Below are 23704 nucleotides of genomic sequence, written 5' to 3'. Positions count from 1 at the left end.
TATTTGTTTAAGTGTGAATTTTTTCGAGCGTTGCAGCGTCTTAGGAGACTGATGTCTGGACTTTGACTGGTTCTTCTCTCCATCTTCCTTCAGCTTTCACTTAGCTGCTGGTCTTGGATCACAGTTGTTTTCAACTGAGTGATTCTTTATAATTATTGCACTTTACTGTCCCACAGGTTCATGTTTTTCACATAAATTCAACCACATAAGGCATTTTTAAAAAAAGAAATGGAAAAGATCCATGTGTCTCTATAGCACACAAAAATAGTTTGAAAATTATGTTTTGAAAAGTTTCATGGGCCGCTGAGGTGAAGGGATGATCAGAATGAGGATGTCCTCAACAACCAAAGTTACTTTTTTACTGTATACGAAACTAATTAAGATAGCCAGTAACCTCAAGTTGTTTCTGCTAACATGATCATCTGCCGGTTTTCTTTCACCTGAATAAAAGAAATATGAGAAAAATACATGAATCTTTATTAAGGCCGAGAATCGATTAAAAAAAAATTAACAAATTAATTGCAAACCTGGAAAAAATTCATTGCAATTAATCACTTGAATTGTTTTCTGTCTCAGTATTTGCCGACCACTTACTATCTGTGAATAATCACTATATGAAATCCCACACGAAACTCTATATTTGCTGTCAATCAATTACAAAAAAAATCTGATTATTCGCACTTTTGTTTTGTGATTAATCACGATTAATCGCAATGTTTTTTTATGTATTTGTACAATATGTCACCGGACCACGGATCAAATAATTCGATTTTTGTCAAAAAGTGATATGAACCACAAAAACAGCAAGAATAATGTAAACCGATGAATATGTATTTCTTTTGTACGTGACCATGGTATAAGCGGGATAATATCCGACGAAATGTTTTAACCCACACCATGGAGGCCTGAATCGCAGAGTTAAAGCGACGGACTGTTTCTGCGATTAATACATATTAACGCGTTAATTCTTTTTGATTAATTAATAATGAATAAATAATTTAATGTTCACAGCCCTAATCTTTATCAAAACACACCATTTCATCAAGTCAAATACAATACATGTATTTCAATGTTCTTAATTTGGAGACTTAAAATTTCGATGGGTCAGAAATTCAATGCGAGAAATTTCAAAGGGAAAGGCGACGGGTTAAACAGTTTCATCAGAAAAAGGTTAGTGGGAAGTCCACTGCTGCTACTGTTCCTCTGGTTTGACCTCATGGATGAGCTGCCGCGATTTGAACATCATTGTGGAGATTTATGACTTCCATCTCCACAGGATCAACAGAGAACAGGTTAGCATCTGTCCAGACAACTCACTGATGTCCACGTCCAGAAAAGGTTCACAATAAATGTCACACAAGGGTCCAGTTGTTCAAAGTTTGAAAACTCTTCTACCAGCTTGGACGAATATCACAATATATTTGAACATCAAGGAGCTTTTCTGCCCCTGAATCTGAATGAACTTCCAGCATCTTTGCAACTGAAGGGAAGTGCCGAAATTAGTTGTTTTTTGCTGTATGAATAAATGGAGCTTTATATGAAAGGCCTCACGGCACTGATCATGTCACAGACTTTTTTTGTTTTTATCTTGTAACTGTTGGTTCATCTCACTCTGGGGGTGTGTCTGCATGAGAGCCGCTTCCTGTTTCTGAGTTTGAATGCTGGTCCACATTAACCCGAGAGGAGGGAAAATAGGGGACCCTTTTATTATTATTATTGTCTCTGCAAAATACAGGACCAAACACTCGTATTTGCAGTGGCGGTTCTACACCAAATTCAATGGCGGTCCTGGCACATATGTCGCCACATGAGAGCCACACCAGTAGCGCCCCTCAGTGCCCCCACCCCCATAACGACATTCAAATATTTAACAAATATCAACTATTAAAAATATTACGAGAAGCTTGTCAATCCTTATGGGATTGTTATAAGAAACAAAACTAAAAGTAGGATAACATCGCACCATATGTTTAATTGAGGTTTAAAAATACAAATCAACCTAGAAAATACACTATAAACTTGGTCTACTTCTCTCTGTAGGAACTAAAAAACTTGCACAGACAGAACTTCGGGAGATCTAACGTGACATGTGAGGTTTTTTGAGGAGTTTCGGAGAAGTCCTATTCCAGTGATCTGCTCCAGATGACCTTTTCTCCACTGCTTTCACCAGAGCTGTCTTCAGAGCTTCAGGTCTGAAATCCACAAATGTCACGATCAAAACTACAATCCCTGCAAGACTCCACCTCACAGTTGATGACAGTCAGGAAACATTCTTTTTTTGATTAGTTTAAAGCTAATGATGGTTAAAATGTGTGCTTTACATCCAGTTTGCGCATGACCCGATTAGTCAACTAATCAGAAAAAATAATCGGTGATTAGTTGACTATTAAAATAACCATTTGTGGCAGCACTGATATATATATATAAATATATATCACTGTTGACATTACACTTCCTGCTACTACATTTTTTGCATTGAGATGGTCCTGTGTGACACAGGGTCTTATTTTGAATTTTTTTGGTGTTAAAATTAGTTTCATATTATACTTAAAACGTTTAATACTGTCGTTTGCTTTAGTTTCATGATAAATTATTTTTTACCTCAAGTAGAATCGGGATTGAAGAAAACATTCATTTGAATTACACTGCAGTTCTACCTCCAACCAGCAGGTGGCGATAATGAGTCTAAGGTCACTTTAGTTTTTAAATGAAATGGGTGGCGCCAAAGCTTGACAACAGAGCGGCTGCCTGATGTAACGGCGGTTTATCCTCCGCCTTCGTCTTAGTTAAATCCCCGCCGGTCCACTTTGTTTCCTGGAACATCATTCTGAGTGTAACGGCGGTCTTTAGACGGGATTTCTCGATTCGACCGAAGCTTTTTCCCTCAAATCCGCGCAGATGTTGACATGGCCGCGAAGACAGACCAACTTCTCATTGTTGTGTCCATCCTGGAAGGTAAGCCGTTTTTCGGGTTCAAAGCCTCTCGTTGGTTCTCCCTGAAAGTTTTAAGCTGAAAAATTGATTAATATTTCTTTGAAACACGCATTTTAGGGGAGTTTGAGTGGAAATAGCGAGTCTCACAGCGACACTAGTACTTTAGTTTACACTCGTTGTTGCCAGATCGGTGAAAATCAGCAAAACAATCGAGGGAATTCTGGGAAACCAGATTACTGCAACCACTACTAATAAAAGTACTTCTAACAAGTCCACTGCGTAGCAGTGTGTATTTCAGTATTATAAAGCGTATTGTTACGTTTAAGTAATTCGCCTTTTTAAAGCTTTACATCTAAATAAAAATTAAGCATGGCTTTTGAAGGATTTGAGACGTGTATCTGTGTACAACAGAACATCCTCCTTCACTCATCTAATGTTTATGTCAGGGACACCTGAGCTTCATTGTTTCACCTTTGTTCATTTTAATTCCCTGTAAATTAATCTGAACAAAAATGCACATAGATCTTAGATTTAAGAAATGAGTAGAAATGTATTTAAATCACATGAAGCCAAAAAGTGACATTCCAGAGTGCTTTAGAGTCAAACACAGCAAGAGAAAAAGAAGGGGCATGGTAATTTTATGTAGAGAAATTAATGACAAATTAAAAGGTAAAACTCCTTTATGGCAATATTTAGCTCATGATTTTCCTCTAATATTGCACTGTCAATGTTATTTTTTCCACACGTGTTTGTTGTGAGTATTGTTGTTTGTGAGTCTGTTGACCTGATGGCCCTGTACTTCCTGCCTCCTGATGGCAGCAGGTCAGATGGACTGTCAGCTGGTGTGCGCAGAGGACAGGGCTGCCACAAGGGATTATTTTAATAGTCGACTAATCGAGTCATGTACGAAAGTGGATGTAAAGCACACATCTTAACCACCCTTAGCTTTAATATAACTTAAAAACAATGAAGATCAAAGTTTATTAATCTAGAAAGTAGTTGCTGAAGATGCTGAAGCTTTACTGAAAATGGTGACGCAACTTACTTTATTAATGAAGGGATTTGCTGAAATTGTTAAAGCTATTTGCAAAATCTTATCTTTACTAAAAGACTAAATTTTATTAAAGAGTGGGTGCTGAAGTTGACCTAAATTTTTAAAACATTTGTTGTAAAATTGCTTAAAAATCCTTAATACATAAAGATTTGTTGTGTATTGTTTAAATATGAGCTAAACTCCAAATTAGCCCCAATAACTTTAGTGGATGTCAAATTCTCAAAAAAGCTAGCATGTTTCTTAAATAGATTTGTTCAACTTTACTACACTCTAACTCATGTGTCAAAGTCAAGGCCCGGGGGACCCGAGGGCCGGGGTACCTGACAGGCCCTCTGGGTCATTCTATCCGACCCTTCAGATCATTGTATTTTTGTTTGTTATTAATTGATATCTCATTTCTTACTTGTTTAAATTTGACAAAATATATTTTTATGGAGAGTAAAATATGAAGTTATTTAAGATTTAAGTTGATTTATTCTGGAATAATATTCCTGCCTTTTTATTCATAATTATGTTAAAAAGTTACAGTTTTAAAGTTTAAAAAATTGTAATTCTTCTAGCTATTTGGGCTGTTTTGGCATTAACTAAGAATTTTTAGGCTATTTTGGAGTTTAGCTGTTTTTTCAGCTACATGCTAGCTGTTTTGGGCAACCTAAGTTTTGTTTTTAGGCTAATTTGGCATTTAGGTAATATTTTAGCTGGCTATCAGCTTCAGAATTTTCAGCTATCAGCTTCAGCATTTTCAGCTATCAATTTCAGCATCTTCAGCTATCAGCACTAGCATATTTTGCAGCCAAATTCAGCATGGAGCATGTCTTCTAGCATTATCACAGGTAATGCTATATATCCAGTTCCTAATTATGTTAAAAAGTTAAGTTTTTAAAGTTTTAAAAATGTAGTTTTAGAGTGTTCAATAAATGTTGATCCTGTTCGTTCCGCAACCTAAGGCGTGTTTTGGATTCTGGCCCCTTGTGTGATTGAGTTTGACACCCCTGCTCTGACTCCATATAATATAAAGTAGCGACTAATCGACTATTAATTTAGTCGTCGACTGTTTTAATAGTTGATTAGTGGTCGATTAGTCAACTAATTGTGGCAGCAGTAGTAGAGGGCAGCTGAAGTCTCCATAACTGTGTGGAGTCCCTTTCTCTGCTGCTGGTGAACCAGGTCCCTGCAGTATGTTTGGATGCTGCTCACTCTGGAGCATCAGCAGCAGTTTCTGGAAGATGTTTTGTTTTTTTCTCTGTACTCCCAGTAGGTGCAGGGTCTGCTGGGCCTTTTTTAGAACCTCAGTGATGTCTGCTGACCAGGCTAGATTCCCAGACTTAAACTCTATAATCTCCAGAAATGAAGAACGGTGTAACGCCTTTGAAGTCTATGACCAGCTTGAGTTTTTTTGTGTGTTAATTCTTGCTCCAACTTGTTAAGTCTGCACCAGTATGTTGCTGTGCTGTGTGGAGGTTACAGCCATGGATGGGGTGATCAGAAGGGGTCTTAGTAGTCAGCCCTGTGGGGAACAAGTGATAAAGCTGAGGAGCTGGAGGACTAGAAGCTGTAGCTCCACCTGCAGATTGAGAGTTGGAGGCCAATCGTGGTCATGCCTTTCCATCTGACCTCCAGAATGAGAGAGGACTGGATAAAGACAGAGCTGTAGTCTCTGTTGCTCCAGGTGGAACTGTGACTTCTGCGTCCTCTCTATCTGTGTGCTCTGCTGGAAACTGATGTGGGTCCACATTTAGGCAGAGGAGTGATATTTATTTTTTTCCAAGTAATCTATTGCCACATTCTCTTTAGGTTAGTGTCACACAGAGGCTGATTTTAATTCTGTTGATTATTGACCAGCTTCCTTCAACATAGCGTACCCAAACAATGAAACCACAACAGTGTGTGCTGTTGCCATGTGATGCATGTATCATTTTCATCATCTACCATAAAACAAAAACCTTTTCCTGTAGAAACTTCTACATGTGACTAAAGGATTCTTTGATCAGAGTCAACTAAATAGTGACTGAAACACGAGTGGAAACTGAGTGGTCACTTTTTTGGATAGAGATGCAGCTTTTGTTTTTAAACCATCCTTGACTCCTATGCCTAGTGGTGATGGGGGATAAGTTTGAACTCTGGCACAAAAGCTGCAGGTTTTGTGATCCTGTGTGGGAATAATGTTGAATCTTGTGTGTTTTCTTATCAGGATTATGTTTGCCCGCTGCAGCTGTATAGTTCCTTGTTTTCATATGTGTTCCCTCGTGATGCTGTTTAGGTAAACTGTCTGCTTAATGAGAAGATGAGTCTACTCATGTGTCACTTGGTTGTATGAGTAGTAGAGCTGCCACGATTGGTCGACTAATCGACTATTAAAATAGTCAACGACTAATTTAATAGTCGATTAGTCGTTATTTTATATTAGAGTCAGAGTGTAGTAAAGTTGAAAGTTAAGTTATAATGGCATTCTGTTAGCTTTTTGGACTATTTTAGCATTTACTAAGATTTTTTAGGCTATTTGAAGTTTAGCTAATATTTCTGCTGAATGCTAGCTGTTTTGCCCAATTAAGGCTTTTTTTAAATTTTTAAGCTAATTAGGAGTTTAGCTAATATTTCAGCTGCGTACAAGCTGATTTGGCTAATTTAGTATTTTTTTTTTTGTTGTTTTTTAGGCTGTTTGGAGTTTAGCTAATATTTCAGCTACATGCTAGCTATTTTGGCTAATTTAGTTTTTTCAGTTTTCTTGTGCTATTTGGGTGTTTAGCTAATATTTCAGCTGTATGCCAGGTATTTTCGGCTAATTTTGGCTTTTTTCAGTGTTTTAGGCTAGTTTAGAGCTCAGCTAATATATCAGCTGCAAGCTAGCTGATTTGACTAGTTTTTTTTGTTTGTTTTTTGTTTTTAGGCTATTTTGGAGTTCAGTTAATATTTCTGCTGCATGCTAGCTGTTTTGGCTAAACAACGTTTTTTAAGCCTAATTTGGCATTTAACTAATATTTTAGCTGGATATCAGCTTGAGCCTTTTCAGCTATCAACTTCAGCATCTTCAGCTATCAGCACTAGCATCTTCAGCGGCCAAATTCAGCTTACAGCATTCACACTAACTCTATCACAGGTAATGCTATATTCTAGTTTTTAGATAGTTTAAAGCTAATGATGTTTAGGATGTGTGTGAAACAGAGATGATTCCAGTGTGTCACTGAAACCCCGCCCTCATGCTTGTGTAGGTCGTCAGTTTCCAAAGAGCCCCCGCCTCAGTCTGGAGGTGCAGGCCAGCTTCGATGGCGAGCAGCTGTCCACGGACCCGGTGGAGCACCGCGAGCAGCCGCAGTTCGGCACCGAGCTGGCCTGGGAGCTGGACCGCCGGACGCTGCACCAGCACAGGTCTGCAGCGCTCTTGGGTCTCTTTCTCCAGCTCTCACGTTGGAAGGTGTTGATGATTCTGGCCACCTCTGACTAACTCTGCTTCATCAGGCTGCAAAGGACTCCCATCAAGCTCCAATGTTTCACCCTCGACCCCAGCAGTAAGAAGAGGGAGAACGTGGGCTACATCATCCTGGACCTGCGCTCCGTCCAAGAGGTGCAGCAGGTGAGTGGTTAAACTCAGTGACCACGCTCCCTCCTGTGGTCATGTGAGGCAGAGATAATGATGGTCTGCTTTCTGTCAGGAGCCGCGCTGGTACCCGCTGCTGAGCAGCAAATACACCAAACAGAGGCCGGCCCTCCTCCTCAGCCTGATGCTCGAGAGCGACTCCAAGCCCCCCCAATCCTCCCCCGACAGATTTAAGGCCAAGAAGGCCCCGCCCCGACAAGGTCAGCAGCTTCTCCACTGTTTGGTTGATACTACATCATTTCACACATTTATGCAAATAAGCACTGAAAGCAGCAGTAAAAAGTAGGGTTGCAAAATAATATCGCTCATCAATAATTATCGTCCGATAATGAACATCATGAAGTCGCACCAATATTTCCGATAAGAAAAAAAATTGCTGATAAAATGGACCGATAATTAAACGCCTAAACTGCAGACGCTTCAACACTCAGTATTTACTTGTGTTACAACTTGTCTGCTCCCCCCAAAAGTTTCACCCTCATCAGTACTGCTTCACGGTGCAGGCATAGCGGTCCGACAACAGCACAGAACGCACCACAAAGACGAGACGTTTCTCCATCTCTCCCTCCCTGCTTTACGAGCTGCACTTTGCAAGAGAAAAGAAGCCGGAAAATCACTATCGTACATCATAATTTAAAAAGCATCAGTTTGTTTCTGGATGTATGGAAAACAAATATGCATCAATCCATGATATTATCCAGGGATGCCATGATTATTTGACTAATTGACGACTATTAAAATAGTCAACGACTGATTTAATAATCGATTAGTCTTTACTTTATATTATATGGAGTCAGAATATAGTAAAATTGAAAGTTAGAATGGCGTTCTAACTTAGGCCTTTTTTATTTTTTTGGGCTAATTTGGCATTTGGCTAATATTTTAACTGGCTGTCAATTTCAGTATCTTCAACTATCAGCACTTGCATCTTTACTGGCCAAATTCAGCTTACCACATTCACACTAGCATTATCTGCGATAATGTTAGTGTGAACATAGTTTTTAGCAGCTTATGCACTTTATGAATGACCTGATTAGTCGACTAATCTGAAAAATAATCTGTGATTAGCCGACCACTAAATAATCATTTATAGCAGCACTAATATGATCATAAACGGTGAATTCCCTGGTTATCAGGGAACATCAGGATTGGAAAATAAGCTGTCAGACTGGATGAGTTTGGAGGTATTCAGGCTCACCGCCGTTGCTCCTCACAGGCTCCTCTTCAGTGACTGATCTGCTCCCTGACAAGCTGGAGGCCGTGCTGATCTCAGACCAAGGTTACCATCAGGTGGGACCTCCAGATCGCTGCGTGGACATGTTCGTGCTGTCCGTCACCCTGGCGTTTGCCTCCAGGCTGGAGCAGGTAACTGAACTACAGTGGGACATTTGAGGACTTCCATTCAGGTTCACTCTGCAGCTTCTCTTAATGCAGTTGGTTCCGAGCTCCATGAAGCTGCCGACAGCAGACTCCGGTTTCTTCTTCTACTACTCTTTACTCGGCAACGACATCACCAGCGAGCCTTTCCACAACCTGCTGAGTCCCGACTTTGAGCCGGAGCGCGCCTCTGTGCGCATCCGCAGCAGCAAGCAGATCCTGCAGACCTTCCTGTCGCAGCAGCCCGGCCTGCAGGCGAGTCAGAGTTCAGGATGACCTGCCTCAGCTTCTTCATGTGTGACTGAACACCTGTCTTTGCCCCTTAGGTTCACCTGTGCTGTGGTAATCACTCCCTCGGCAGCACAGACGTGTCTCTCTCGCGTTTGGCTGCAGTTTCCATTGACCTGGAGAAGTCGTCGGCGACAGTGGAGGGCGTGTTTGTTCTTTGTCCGCCAAAACGCACAAAACTGCCTGCACTGCCCCCCGACCTGCAGCCCACCGTCGGAGTGGCTGTTACTTTGAGGAGGGAGGAGCTTCCTGTACAGGTATCTCCAAGAAACAACACCAAACTGGACAACACAGAGATCCTTTCTTTTGTTGTTGTTGTTACTGCCTGCAGCAGCAGTCACTGACTGCAAGGACCATAGTATTTTTGGAACAAAAAAAAGACATAAAAAGACATCAAAGGAAAGACCTAAGCCCAAACAGACACGACCGGTGTGTAGCAGCACACAATATACACACAAAGACACACACAGTGAATAATAGTGAAACACATAAATGTTTCACTATTATTATTCTTCCACTTTCTTGCAAAGCCGTTTTACAAAACTTTGACCCCTGCCACATACTCAAAAAATCACCAAAATTGGCACACACACAGAGAAAATTGTAAAATATTTTTTTTTGCGTAAACGACACCCCCCCCAAATGATGACATCATGGCCAGCGTTCCTGCCAAAAAAATGAGTGGCCAAAAATTGCTTATAGGGCCAAAAATATATTTTTAAAATATGCAAACGAAAGCCAAGGACACGTGTCAGGGGTAAGCCTGGGGACTTTTGAAATTATTATGGGATGGCCATACGACCCACGCTTTGGCAGCCATCTAGTGGTAAAATCTGACAATTGGCAATTTTCACATTTTTCATCAATTTGGGAAAACGACACTTTTGTTTGTCCGATTTTAACAAAACTTCACAAACATGTCGACAGCCCGAGTCTACAACCAACCCAAAAGTTTTATTATCTATTTTGTTTTGAAATCTGATTTTTGGTGATTTTCACATAAGATTAAATCAATCTTTGTTTTCCCAATTTTCACAAAATTCCATTAATTAATGGTATTAGAAGTTGTAGATTTTGTGTGCGTGGTGAGCTCGCAAATTTGGTGTAGTCTTAATACATGCACATGGTTCAATTTATTGATGTGAAAATTGAATATGTAGATCCCAGGCTGAAGCTTTAACAAGTATTATAACATAGAATATGAACATATAAGGAACGTGGGCATTTTTAGCAAATAACCTTCGTTGCTAAGGAAATCCAAAAATTACTTTTGCCGATTCTTATGAAACTACCGTCAATCTGTTCGGTGACCTCAGTCGAACAAAACATAAAATGGTTGCTATGGAGATAAAACCAACGGAAAAGCTGCCATTTGGAAAAAAGTGTTTTCAATCAATTTCTGACACACATCTCAGACCTGCTTTACAGAAAGAGAAAGGGGGCGGGGTTAGGGGTGCATATTGGTTGTTTATCAAGTGAGCTCGGGTCATAGGTAGGGGTCCATGACTCGTAAAGACAGGCGGCGAGAGCGGCGATAGTGCGTGTGGGCGGGTCTCACCTGCGGGCCATCCCACACTGCTTACAGCTTTAACTTACATTCAACCTTCAGTTTCTTTCTTTTTTTACTTTACTTCTCTTATTGGGGTTTTTTATTTCAGCCACAAACATATGGATATTTAGAAAATGGCAGGAAATAACTCTTTCATTTTACGTTTTTAACCAGTTTATTTTATGTAAAACTGTGAGTTCACAGACACGTTTATTGATTTGGGGTTTTTAGTTTGTTTTATTGTTTAAAATTCTTTTTTAAAAGGCTGCTTTGGTCTGTGAAAAACTAAAATGTTTCAGTTCACAGAAATGTTTTTCATAGTTAACGGAGAGGAGGTCCTTCTGAAGCAGGACCGGATCGGTCCATCTCTCTGTTGTTCACATGGGATTGGATGGAGGTTGACTTGGTTGTGTCTCTTGTCTCAGTCTGCAGCAAAGCCTCCTTCTCCTCCAGCTGAGCGCAGACATCAGAGCTACTCCTCAGTCCAGAAACCTCCTGAGCGCTCTCCTCCTCCTCCACTGTCACCTCACACAGAGAGTGAAGCAGAGAGTCTGCAGGAGGAACTCCAGAGGGAGCAGGATGGAGCAGCAGGTGAGGTTCTGAAGCCTGACTTCAAATAGGTATTTCAAAATAAGAGCTTTGCAGTTAATTGGGTTTTCCTGCCCAGGTCCAGCTGCACATGTTGAACCTGCTCCTCATGCTCCACCCAAGGCTCCACCTGCAGCTGCAGCGGAGGGCGGAGCCTCATCCGTCAGCGTGTCTGCTCCCAAAGTGTCCATTCCCTCCTCCGCTCATCACTATTGCTTCTCTCTGGACCTTCACAGTCTGGGAAAGCTCAGCCTGCCTCATCCCATCTCAGCAATGCTCAGGTGAGGAGAAACGTCCGGTTCAGAGGACACGACCCGGTCCGGTTCTTATGTCTTCACAGCTTTCAAACAGAAGCCCAGACATTGTTCAATCTTCGTTCCATGTGTTTTATACTATCAAGGTTTTCCCCCTAATTTATAATAAACCAACTAAGATGTGTACAAACCAAAGAGCTGGATATCGATTATAATTTCCAGAAACAATTTGATTTGATTCACAAGATTGATTAAATTCAGATTTTTTTTTTATTCTTTTGATTTTTCAATTTAATTAAATTTAGAGTTTACACATTTATGAACATTTGTTTAGAAATGCATTAATAATCTATTATATGATTTGAATATATTTATATTAGTCTGATACAGTTCACATATTGTAAAATGTATTAGTGAAATAATTAGATTAATAGCATACAGCAGGGGTCCCCGACTAAGACGTCCAGTAACCTTGTTAGCTTGGTAGACCGGGATCCGAACATGCAAAAACATTCAGACAATAATTCACTTTTCTGTACTCTTATTTGAATGCAATGTGTGGTAAAATTGGCAAAGAACTTTTTTAGCTTATTGTCGCAACAAGTATTTCTCTCATTCATTTTTGGACAAAAATACTTAAATATACATAACTACATTAAAGAGTAATAAAAAAAGATTGCACATACATTTCTTTTTAGGGCAATATGTGAACTCTTTCACAAACTTTAACATTCACTGAAAGTGCAACAGGTCACATGAATGTACTCGGGGGTGAAAGTAAGCTGGACCGGTCCGGAGCGGCATTCCAGGAAAACAATTGGAAATTTAGGAATTTTTCAGTTTTTAGGCTAATTTGGAGTTTAGCTAATATTTCAGCTGCATGCTAATTGTTTTGGCTAACTTAGGTTTATTTCATTTTTTAGGCTAATTTTGCATTTAACTAATATTTTAGCTGGCTATCAGCTTCAGCGTTTTCAGCTATCACTTTCAGCATCTTCAACTATCATCACTAGCATCTTCAGCGGCCAAGTTCAGCTTACAGCATTCAAACTAGCATTATCACAGGTAATGCTATATATCTAGTTTTTAGTTAGTTTAAAGTTAATGATGGTTAAGATGTAGGCTTTACATCCAGTTTGTGACAGTACAACACCAAAGCATCATGGCACAGATCACAAACAACATGTCATAAAATGCGAATAAAATTAATACATTTAAAAACAGTGTGACAAATTGGTCTTCATGTTTGACATGCATGGCCTTAAAAAAGTCTTCAAACGTTGAAGAAACTTGTAGGAACCCTGTTGATGGTTGTGTCTGATTGTTGTGCGCTTGCTCCGTTTCAGGTATTCGTACCAGTTCTTTGGCAGCGCCGCCCCCATCATGACAAACCCTCCCGTGGAGCTGCAGAGGAACATGGAGGCGGCTCTGCCGCAGTCCTACTGCGCCTTCAACTTTGCTTCTCTGCCCCAGCAGCTGCAGAACACCTTCCTCAGGTAAAATCCCTCCTGCAGAACAATCACACCTGCTTAACCTTTTCACAGCTCCAGTGTTTATATTCTTTGATTTAATGTCATTTTGTAATTGTTAACACGATCAAAAGCGGCTCGCGAGTCGCTTTTCTCCTTCAGAATCTACTGGAATGATGGTGTTAATGGTTGAAAAGTTAAAGATTTTGTGTTTAAGCGTCCAGGATTTCTACGGTTTCTCTCTGCGCTGCAGAGTCCCTCTGGTGGTGGAGCTCTGGCACAAGGGCACCACCAGCAGTGACGAGCTGTTCGGACGAGCCTCCATCCAGCTCTCCCACCTGCTGAGCACAGAGAAGACGAGGTTCACGGGCCCAACCGGAGAGCCAGGCTGGAGGCAGATCTACCAGGACCGGATCGCTGTGGTCCACGTGCAGCGGTAAGAAACCTGCTAATGGAACCTGCTGGTTTTCCTCCCTCGTGCTGACTGCTGTACCTCCATCATCAGGCCCACAGAGAAGGTTGCAGAGCTGAGCTATGTGGCAACTCTGGAGGACCTGGGCTTCATCAAAGCCAAGCAGGTGGAGGTGTTGGACTCCTCACAGGTTAGAGCTGCAGGTTTTCTCATCTTCTTAGAATCAAACGTCTTCAGTTCGAATCTCTCTGGGATTGAGTAAAGGTTACTAAACTTGAAGCAGCACTAGCTAATGCTAGTAAAGAGAGACTTCTCAGTGTTAATTGATGAACAAACTGGTTAACCCTATAAAAAGCTACTTTAAAGAGAATAGTGTTTTTTATTGTGGCTTTTTTGTTATGATGGAGGACGTATATAGAGAAAATTAAACCCTAAATTGAATTTCTTTATTCAAATTGTTGTGAATCCCGAGTAGTGCTGTCATAAGCGATTATTTTAATAGTCGACTAATCACCGATTATTTTTTTCAGATTAGTCAACTAATCGGGTCATGCGTAAACTGGATGTAAAGCACACATCTTAACCATCATTAGCTTTAAACTAACTATAAACTAGATATATATCATTACCTGTAATAATGCTAGTGTGAATGCTGAAGGCTGGATTTGGCCGCTAAAGATGCTAGTGCAGATACTTTAAGAATCAACTTACAGCATTCACACTAGCATTATCTCAGGTAATGCTATGTATCTAGTTCATAATTATGTTAAAAAGTTACAGTTTTAAAAATGTAGTTCTAAAGTGTTCAATAAATGTTTATCTTGTTCGGTCCGTGACTTAAACTGTGTTTTGGGATTTTTTCCCCTTGTGTGATTGAGTTTGACACTCCTGGTTTAATACAAATTATTTTACTTTTTTCTAACAACTTCTTGTTTAGATGAATGTTTATTCTGTATTTTTCCAGAATGAAGTTCCACTACAAACAGTTCCTCCATCTCTTCCACCAACGCTCAGACCTCCAGCGTCTAGCCCGTCACAGGCGCCCGCAGCCCCCAGAGACACCCTGGAGTACCGCACAGCTCTGGAGCTGGAGCTGTGGAAGGAGGAGCAGGAGGATCTGTTTGATGATCAGGTAGACACTCCAACACCGCGTTCAGTCTGCTGGGGGGAAGCGGGGATGATGAGGATGTTTGTGTTTTAGCTGCGGATGAAGGAGCTGCGGCACATGCAGGCGCTGGCAGAGGAGTGGAGGAGGAGGGACGCAGAGAGGGAGGCGCTGGTCAAGAAGAAGGTGGAGTCTGCAAACACACACATCACTCTCACAGTGATCAGTAGCTGCGTTTCCACATATATGCGACATGTCGAAAAAACACAATTTCACAATGACACAGTTTTCATTAAATCCTGATTATGGCAAATAAACACAAAACACTGCGATGGATGCAAACAAATTGTTTTTTTTTTTGATTCGCTAAAAGGGAACATTTGGGTGATGCCACAGTAGTGTGGCTCGTGCAGCGCAGCCCCAGATGCACGAGAAAAGCCTTTTTTGGGCGGCCGTGGTGCAGCGGTAGGGCGGTCGACTCCTGATCGGAAGCGAGCCTTGCCCGCCCAAGTGTCGAAGTGTCCTTGGGCAAGATGCCTAACCCCAAATTCCCTCTGGTGGGAAGTTGGCGCCAGTGCACGGCAGTGGAGCCACCACCAGTGTATGAATGTGTATGTGAATGGGTGAATGGGTCTGTGACTGTGAAGAGCTTTGGGCCCTCAAAGGAGGGTGTTATGTTAAGTCACTGTTAAGTTTTGTTAAAATATTTTATAGATTCCTCGTTGGTTTAATGGGCAGGAAACACTAAATGTGTTTTGTGTTTGCCTGGTTCCTGGTTCTTCATAATTTCAATGAAACCCAGATCATCTCATGACCAACCATCTGGTGGTCCATAAACTTACAGTCTATCTAAAACAAAACTACTACCATTTGAGCAGGCCCAGCCCTGGGCTGCATGGAGCCCTAGGCAAAACGTGATTTTTGCGGCCCAACACACACACACACACACACGAATATCATTGCACGCAAAAAAGAAAATAAAGAAATACTTATCTGAACAAACAGCAACTAAATGTAAACAATACAGACAAATCTCTGCCTGGAGTCTCCTTTTTCCTCCTCTTCCCTCCTATTTCAACCTTAAAGTTGTCCCTGAGGGCTTGTTTTGCTGTTTTTTTCATCCTTAAAGTTCTAAAGACGCACCAACACCAACAAACCATTTCATTCTATGTTGTAAAAACAGTTTGTTAAACATTTTTGGGTTTTCCACAGCAAAATGAATCACATTTTTCCAGACAGAATTTTTTCCAGAAGGTAGCGTCACATAACAGTGGTTGTGCTGATTAAAATTATACCAAATAAGCAGCAGGTAGACTTTCAGATTGAAAATAGAGGTAAATAGACAAAAACAGAGTTTAAGACCTCAGGTTCCAAAGGGTTAAAAATAAATGTTCTAAATGTACAATTTTGCCTGTGATTTCATATTATGATTATTTGCAGATAATAGGTGGTTGGCAAAAACTGTAACGCAAAAAAATAATAATGTTGATTAACCGCAATTAATTTTTTTCCAGATTTGCGATTAATTTGTAAAAAATTTTTATCAATTCCCGGTCCTAGTTTTTATGTATTTACACGAAATTAGTGGTGTGTCGGGCAACATGGTGGCGCAGTGGTTAGCGCTCTTGCCTCACAGCGAGAAGGCCCCGGTTCGACTCCCGGCTGGGACCTTTCTGTGTGGAGTTTGCATGTTCTCCCCGTGCATGCGTGGGTTTTCACCGGGGACTCTGGCTTCCTCTCACCGTCCAAAAACATGCTTCATAGGTTGATTGGTGACTCTAAATTGCCCCTAGGTGTGAATGTGAGAGTGAACGGGTGTGATTAAGGCTCTGTAACAGACTGGGGACCTGTCCAGGGTGTACCCCGCCTTCGCCCTTCAGTAGCTGGGTTAGGCTCCGGCACCCCCGCGACCCCGAAAGGGACACAGCGGTCAAGAAAATGAATGAATGAGTAGTGTGTCAAACTGTAAAAAAGAAGAAAAAAAAATCTCAATTTGGCACCCCCTCTCACCAGATAGTGCCCTAGGCGGCTGTCTAGGTTACCTATGCCCAGGGCCGGCCCTGTAAAGTTATCAAAATCAAACTCAGTACAGTCCTCATTCATGTTCATTTTAACCACAGAGATGAGAAAATGTTTGGAAACGGAGTGTAAACAGCTTTATTTCTGTTGGAATGAGATTGTTTTAATCCCTTCACTCAATGGAAATCTCCAAACTTACATGGATTTAGTATCTACTTAAAAGCAAAAACTAAAAAATTTTTTCATAGTTGGAAATACATTTTAGGCATAATGGGGTCAATTTGGACAAACAAGCTACCTGATGGTTTACTGATGCACTGACCTGGTTCCAGCTACTTTTATCATTTTTTAGGAATATTCAATCTGGAGATCTGAAGCTTGATTTGGATTTAAATTAATTTTGTTTAAAAAGCTGCTGCCACCTGGTGGTTCAGTCTGCTGGGAAATCTCACAAAATCTCTTTAGTAGTTTTTGTTTGTTTTTCCACATATATCAACATGTTTGTTTGTTCCAATGAAGTAAACATCTGTTAATTACTAAGACAATTAGTAGCAAAAATAGAAATTATGTACCAACTACTAAAAGGTAAAATATTTATTAAACCACATATATATTGATGGGATGAAACACGTTTACATACTTTACATACTATTTAACTCTTTACTATAGGGCTTATTGTAGTTTCAGAGCATCTTCAGTCCAGCTGACCCGATAGGCTCCATGAACAGAACCCGTTCACGTCTGCAGCTGAATGAAGCTGGGTCTGTTTGCAGGAGACGGAGTACAACCGGTTGGAGGAGCGGCTCCAGAAGACTCTGTCGGACCTGGAGAGGAGAGAGAAGGAGCTGGCTGAGGCTGAGCTGCAGGTCAGAGCCTCCTGACATCCCACTCTGTCTCACACATGACAGGATGAAGGCTTCATCAAACGTGTCGGAGCTCAGTCTTCCTCAGTGTTTCAGCTCCTCTTCACAGCTGTCTGCAGTCGTGATCCAGCACCACCTGATGGTCAAGCGAAAAGTGTTTTTAGCAAGTCTTTTCCTTCTCATTTGAGAGAATCTTGATTTATGCCAAAAGCTGAGTTTGTGTTTGTATCCATTAAAACAGGGGTGTCAAACTCAAAATCCAATCGCACACGGGGCCAAAATCCAAAACACAGTTTAGGTCACGGGTCGTACAGGATAAACATTTATTGAACATTCTAAAACTACATTTTTAAAACTTTAAAACAGTAACTTTTAACATAATTATGAACTAGATATATAGCATTACCTGTGATAATGTTCGTGTGAATGCTGTAAGCTGATTTTGGCCGCTGAAGAAGCTGAAATTGATTGTTAAAAACGCTGAAGCTGGTTTTTAGCTAGATGCCAAGCTAGGCTAAAAAAAACTAGGTTAGCCAAAACAGCTAGCATGTAGCTGAAAAAATAGTAACTTTTTAACATAATTGTGAATAATAAAAAGTCAGGAATATTATTCCAGAATAAATCAACTTAAACCTTAAATAACTTTCAATATTTTACCCTCCATAAAAATATAATTTTGTCAAAATTGCACAAGTTAGAAAAGAGCGCAGGATAATATTGGGCCATTAATAACAGTAAAATAAAATGATCTGGAGGGCCGGATCCGGCCCCCAGGCCTTGACTTTAATGCATGTGCATTAGAAGCTTGTGTTCATTAGTGAAGCTATTATTTTATGCATATGACAACTCTCAATGTTGGCCGTGTTCAGAGAAGATTTGATATGCACAGTTGATGCATGACCGGAGACTGACCTCCATGTTTCCTGCATGACTTGCCCTATAAGCATCAGAGACTGCAGTGACTGAGCTCACAGCACTGTTAGAAAAAACAGAAAAGCTTCAAACTTTGGGTCAGCAGTCCAGAACAACAGAGCGAGAAAGAGGAGTGTTCAAGAGTGTCATCAAGACTGAAAGGAACGCTGTGGTGAGAGCAGCCGTCTTGTTTAGATCAGGACTCTGCAACCTCTAAAAATGATCCATTTTCTTCCAGAACTAAACCCAGTGAGATCCACAAAGTCCCGCCTCTCTGTTTCCAAAAATAAGCTTTATGCTTTTGTGACCAGAAAGCAGCCAAAAATTAAACTATAAGTGTTATATCGTTCTGTACATGAGTTTTTACTTCTTTTACTTATGACAGCAGCACATACACGTTCCTTTCAAAATAAAATACACCCTCAGCTTGATAAAATCCTCCATCCAATCTTCATCCTTGAAGTCAAACTCCATTGTCATCATTGGGTTCTTGTGTCTCCGGTGCAGACTCAGCGCCTGCAGAGGGAGCTGCGGGCCGAGCACGAGCTGACCCAGAAGGAGCTGCAGGAGAGCAGCAGGAGGCTGCAGCGTGAGTGCGACCATCGGGTGGCGCTGGAGAAGGAGAAGGTCCAACTAATGGAGGATGAGCGAGCCCGGCTGCTGCAGCAGGTACCGATCCGTTTATCCGTCAGAGCGTCTGATCGGGTCCGTCATGTTGAGAATGCTGTGATGTTTGTCAGATTGCAGACGGAGAGTCTCGATTCAAACAGCTGGAGAAGGAGTTTCAGCTCTTCAGAGAGCAGCAGAACGTCAGGCCCGAGTTCAGGCTGCAGTCCGAGATCAACCTGCTCACCCTGGAGAAGGTGGGTTACTCCTAAACCCTCCAGAACTGCATCTGTTTGGTTACTCCTGCAGAACAGTTTGTGATGGTGCTGATTTACAAAGCTGATTGTTCTTAAGAGATGAAAAAAAGTACAAAGTGAATAAAATGCAAACTTTCTAATCAAAGGTAAGAGAATTAAAAGCTTTAAAAGTGTTTCAAAAAGACTGAAAATGCTAAAAATTTCAATATTTTTTTCTATTTACCTGTAGAGTAAATTAATGGGGAATAATTACAAGTTTGAACAGAATTTTTGAAAATTTGATGAAGTTATGATTCTCAACAGGCTTCAACTTATAGACAACAGCTTTAAAATTAGGAATAAAAGGGAACAAAACCAAAAGTATGAATCTACTGACTGTGATGGTTGTTGAAAAAACTGAGAGAGTTTAAATGTGTAGAGAAATAAAATGGAGTGTTCATTACACCAGATCTGAACCATGACACGGATGTCGGATGGATTTCAGCAATTCTCCTTTTTATTCTTTTTTTTTCTGAAATTGATTGTTAAAATTACTGATAGCTGAAAACACTGAAGCTAATAACCAGCTAAAATATTAGCTAAATGCCAAATTAGCCTAAAAAACAAACAAAAAAAAACTTAGGTTAGCCAAAACAGTTAGCATGTAGCTGAAATATTAGCTAAACTCCAAAATAGCCTAAAAAATCTTGGTAAATGCCAAAATAGTCCAAAAAGCTACCAGAATGCCAGTTTTTAAAACTTTAAAACAGTAACCTTTTAACATAATTATGAATAATAAAAATACAGGAATATTATTCTAGAATAAATCAACTTAAACCTTAAATAACTTTCAATATTTTACTCTCCATAAAAATATATTTTGTCAAAATTATACAAGTTAGAAATAAGCACAAGATAACATCGGGTCATTAATAACAATAAAATAAAATGATCTGGAGGGCCGGATCTGGCCCCCGGGCCTTGACTTGAACACATGTGGTCCAACAGAACTGTTGTTTGAGTTAAAGAAAACAAACAGCTTTTAATTCACACTCTAGTGTGGTTTGTTGGTTTGGGTCAGTCTCTGTCCTGAACTGAAGGTTTGTCTGTGACTTTAAGGTGGAGCTGGAGAGGAAGCTGGAGTCCACCACCAAGTCCAAGCTTCACTACAAGCAGCAATGGGGGCGCGCCTTAAAGGAGTTGGCTCGCATCAAACAGGTACGGTTCTGGATTCTGACCCAGCAGAACCCTTCACCTTCAAAGACCTTTGCTGTTTCATTAAACCTTCAATAACAGACGCATCAGCAGATCCGTCATGAAGGGATCTGCTGATGACCCTCTTGATCAAAGCTCCTTTCAGGAAGTTCTCCAGTATTTTAGACATCAGTGCAGCAGCGTGGTTCAGGTCTCTGAAGGTCTCAGTTGTGGACTTGTATCAAATGTCGTTCCCATCCAGCTGGTTTAGAAATGTATTTGGAAATGTCCTTTGTAAAAAGAAACTGAATCCATTTCAACTAAACTGGGTTTGAAAATTATTTTTATAGATTCAAAAAGAGGCTGATCGGTTTGGCTTTGCTGTGAGCTCTTCCTTTATAACTAATGCAGAGAGGAAAAGAAATCAATGGTTCAGATTGATTAGACTTGGTACTGGGCGAGATGGAATTTAAAAAAAAAATTTTTTAATATCTTTTAATATCTTTTACAACAGGGGTGTCAAACTCCATCACACAAGTTTTGTGTCCTTGTTCCACAAGAGGGCGCTGTTTGTCTCAAAGCTGAGTTGCTGCCTGAGGCTTATTCACAGTCTCTGATCTCTAGAAGAAAAACTCTTAAGATTTTCACCTTAAATGTTTATAAAATAATTTGTCAAGTGACTTTATATAAAGTTAAATCATTTCACTTTTTAATAGGGCTGCCAGGATTAGTCGACTAATCAACTATTAATATAGTAGACGACTAATTTAATAGTTGATTAGTCATTACTTTATATCATATGGAGTCAGAGTGTAGTAAAGTTGGAACTTATATTGTTATTCTGCTAGCTTTATGGACTATTTTGACATTTATAAAGGTTTTTTTCTATTTTTTAGGTTATCTAACATTTCAGCTGCATGCTAACTATTTTGGTTCATTTAGGCTATTTAAGATCTTAGCTAGTTCAGCTGGTTGCCAGCTTTTTTGGCTAATTTGAGCTTTTTTCAGTTTTTTTAGGCTAATTTTGCCATTTACTAGCTAATATTTTAGCCGGCTATCAGCTTCAGTGTTTTTAGCTATCAACTTCAGAATTTTTACCTATCAATTTCAGCATCTTCAGCTATCACTAGCATCTTCAGCGGCCAAATTTCACTGACAGCATTCACTCTACTGTAGTCTTATCACAGGTAATGCTATATATCTCATTTTGGGTTGGTTTAAAGCTAATGATGGTTAAGATGTGTGTTAAACATCCAGTTTGTGCATGACCCGATTAGTCGAATAATCGGAAAAAATAATTGGTGATTAGTCGACTATTAAAATAACCATTTGTGGCAGCTCTACCTTTTAATAATAGTTCTGGTCCAGCTCCTCCCTGTGTCTCTGAGGGGTTTGGGTCTCAGAAAGAAAGTGAGCTTTGATGTTAGTAGTGAAAATCCTTCTCTTTTAGCACTTTAAATCTTAATCGTTTGTTTTTGAGAAAACACCCTCAGTCTGCCCTGTTTGTTTTTCTTGTAATTAGCCTTATAACAGTCTGTAAGGGGTGTCAGTTAGCGCCCCACAGAGAGTTAGTCTGTCCCAACACCACGTTGTGTTTTCTCTGTAGCGCTGTGTGAAAATCAGCTTTCTGTCTGTTTGAAGAGAAAATGTTAGTTTAATTATCCAGACGGAGCTGCTGTGGTTCTGCTGAACATCACCAGACATAAAATACATTTTATGTATTTAATTTTATGATCTTCCTATGATCTTAGCCCCAGTGTTTCCTGTGGGATCTATCATATCAGGGCTTGCTGACTTGTTCTGAGGTCGTTGCCGTGGTTCTCGCCCTTGCTGGTTTTTAAATGTAAAGCGCTTTTGCGTAGTGCTTCACAACATGGAGGCTGGTCCCAAAGCTCTGGCTAATATTTCTGATTCCAAACACTGTAAAGAGCAAGTCCTTGGAGCTTCAACATCACCAGGCCCTGGTTCTGACCCGTTAAGTCTGGCTGAACTGTTGCAGAACCGTTTGCTGGACTTCATGGTCCCAAATTAAGCTTTGGTTTGATCATTTACGAGTAGAGAAATGCCAACACCATTGGGGGGTCCAGCCCACTAATTTATGAGCATTTAGTGGGGGCTGTGGACTGGGCCAGTTCTGTTGGTGAGAGAATTATCGTCCAGACATTTCTGAGGTGTTTCTGTTCTCACAGTGCTGCTGTGGGTCTTTGATGGAGGTCAGGAGTTTAGGTCCTGCAGAACCTGGTCTGACCCAATAACTTCCATGTTTGTGTGCAGCGGGAACAAGAGAACGCCATGACACGCCTGAAGAAGCAGCAGGCAGAGCTGGAAGCACTGAGGCTGCGTTACCTAGCAACGGAGGAGAAGGAGGCGGTCCAGCAGGACAAACAGGAGCTGCAGAACATCCGGAATGAGCTCAACAGGTGAGGAACAGAAGACCTGGAAAATAGGGCTGCCACAATTAGTCAACTAATCGACTATTAAAATAGTCATCGACTAATTTAAAAGTCAATTAGTTGTTATTTATATTATATGGAGTCAGAGTGTAGTAAAGTTACAAGTTATAATGGCATTCTGATAGCTTTTTTGGCTGTTTTGGCATTTATTAAGATTTTTTAGGCTATTTTGGAGTTTAGCTAATATTTCAGCTAGATTCTAGCTGTTTTAGCTAATTCAGTTTTTTTTTCCCTTTTTTTGTTTTTTTTTGTTTTTAGGCTTTTTTGGAGTTTAGCTAATATTTCAGCTACATACTAGCTATTTTGGCTAATTTAGGCCTTTTTTGTTTTTAGGGTTTTTTATAGTTTAACTATTTTTCAGCTACATGCTAGCTGTTTTAGCTAATTCAGGCATTTTTTTTTTATTTTTTGCTTTTTAGGCTATTTGGGAGATTAGCTAATATTTCTGCTAGACCAGGGGTCTCAAACTCGCGGCCCGCGGGCCATCTGCGGCCTGCAGGATGATAATTTGCGGCCCCCGTCTTCATATGAAAGATTACTGTTAGTGCGGCCCGCAAGGCTGATATGAATGACAGTTGTTATGTGCAGAGCTGAATGAACCAATCACAGTGAGGTATATGACTCTGGAGGCGGGACATCGGCTGTCTGTCCAGCGCCTCTGTCTATCATTCATTCCTTCCTCCAATCAGCTGGGCGGAGGAGGAGCCTTGAAGCACCAAACGCAATTTGTGTGACATATTCACGTGCCCAGCGCGGGGAATTTGCTGCTCGCGGCTCGCCAAAAAATGTGTTTCTG

At 40.5% G+C, this 23704-nt stretch overlaps 1 protein-coding gene across 1 annotated transcript in view; it reads left to right on the top strand.

Annotated features, from left to right (window-relative positions):
- The first annotated feature begins 2742 nt into the window (after positions 1 to 2742).
- Positions 2743 to 23704, top strand: part of LOC112137716 (centrosomal protein of 120 kDa) — a 23310-nt gene continuing 2348 nt past the window's right edge. Inside the window, exons 1-19 of the mRNA XM_024260158.2 lie at positions 2743 to 2955; positions 7198 to 7354; positions 7445 to 7559; positions 7639 to 7783; positions 8800 to 8948; positions 9018 to 9215; positions 9287 to 9505; positions 11223 to 11388; positions 11465 to 11666; positions 12986 to 13135; positions 13362 to 13544; positions 13614 to 13710; positions 14485 to 14652; positions 14722 to 14811; positions 17418 to 17510; positions 18927 to 19088; positions 19160 to 19282; positions 20381 to 20479; positions 22730 to 22875. Coding sequence (XP_024115926.1) covers positions 2907 to 2955; positions 7198 to 7354; positions 7445 to 7559; positions 7639 to 7783; positions 8800 to 8948; positions 9018 to 9215; positions 9287 to 9505; positions 11223 to 11388; positions 11465 to 11666; positions 12986 to 13135; positions 13362 to 13544; positions 13614 to 13710; positions 14485 to 14652; positions 14722 to 14811; positions 17418 to 17510; positions 18927 to 19088; positions 19160 to 19282; positions 20381 to 20479; positions 22730 to 22875 — 2711 coding nt within the window. The 5' untranslated portion in view covers positions 2743 to 2906. The remainder of the gene's footprint in view (positions 2956 to 7197; positions 7355 to 7444; positions 7560 to 7638; positions 7784 to 8799; positions 8949 to 9017; positions 9216 to 9286; positions 9506 to 11222; positions 11389 to 11464; positions 11667 to 12985; positions 13136 to 13361; positions 13545 to 13613; positions 13711 to 14484; positions 14653 to 14721; positions 14812 to 17417; positions 17511 to 18926; positions 19089 to 19159; positions 19283 to 20380; positions 20480 to 22729; positions 22876 to 23704) is intronic.

This window comes from Oryzias melastigma, linkage group LG9, assembly GCF_002922805.2.
Source record: "Oryzias melastigma strain HK-1 linkage group LG9, ASM292280v2, whole genome shotgun sequence".
Taxonomy (NCBI): domain Eukaryota; kingdom Metazoa; phylum Chordata; class Actinopteri; order Beloniformes; family Adrianichthyidae; genus Oryzias; species Oryzias melastigma.
The sequence above is the reverse complement of the archived record's forward strand: the minus strand, read 5'-3'. Positions and strand labels throughout refer to the sequence as shown.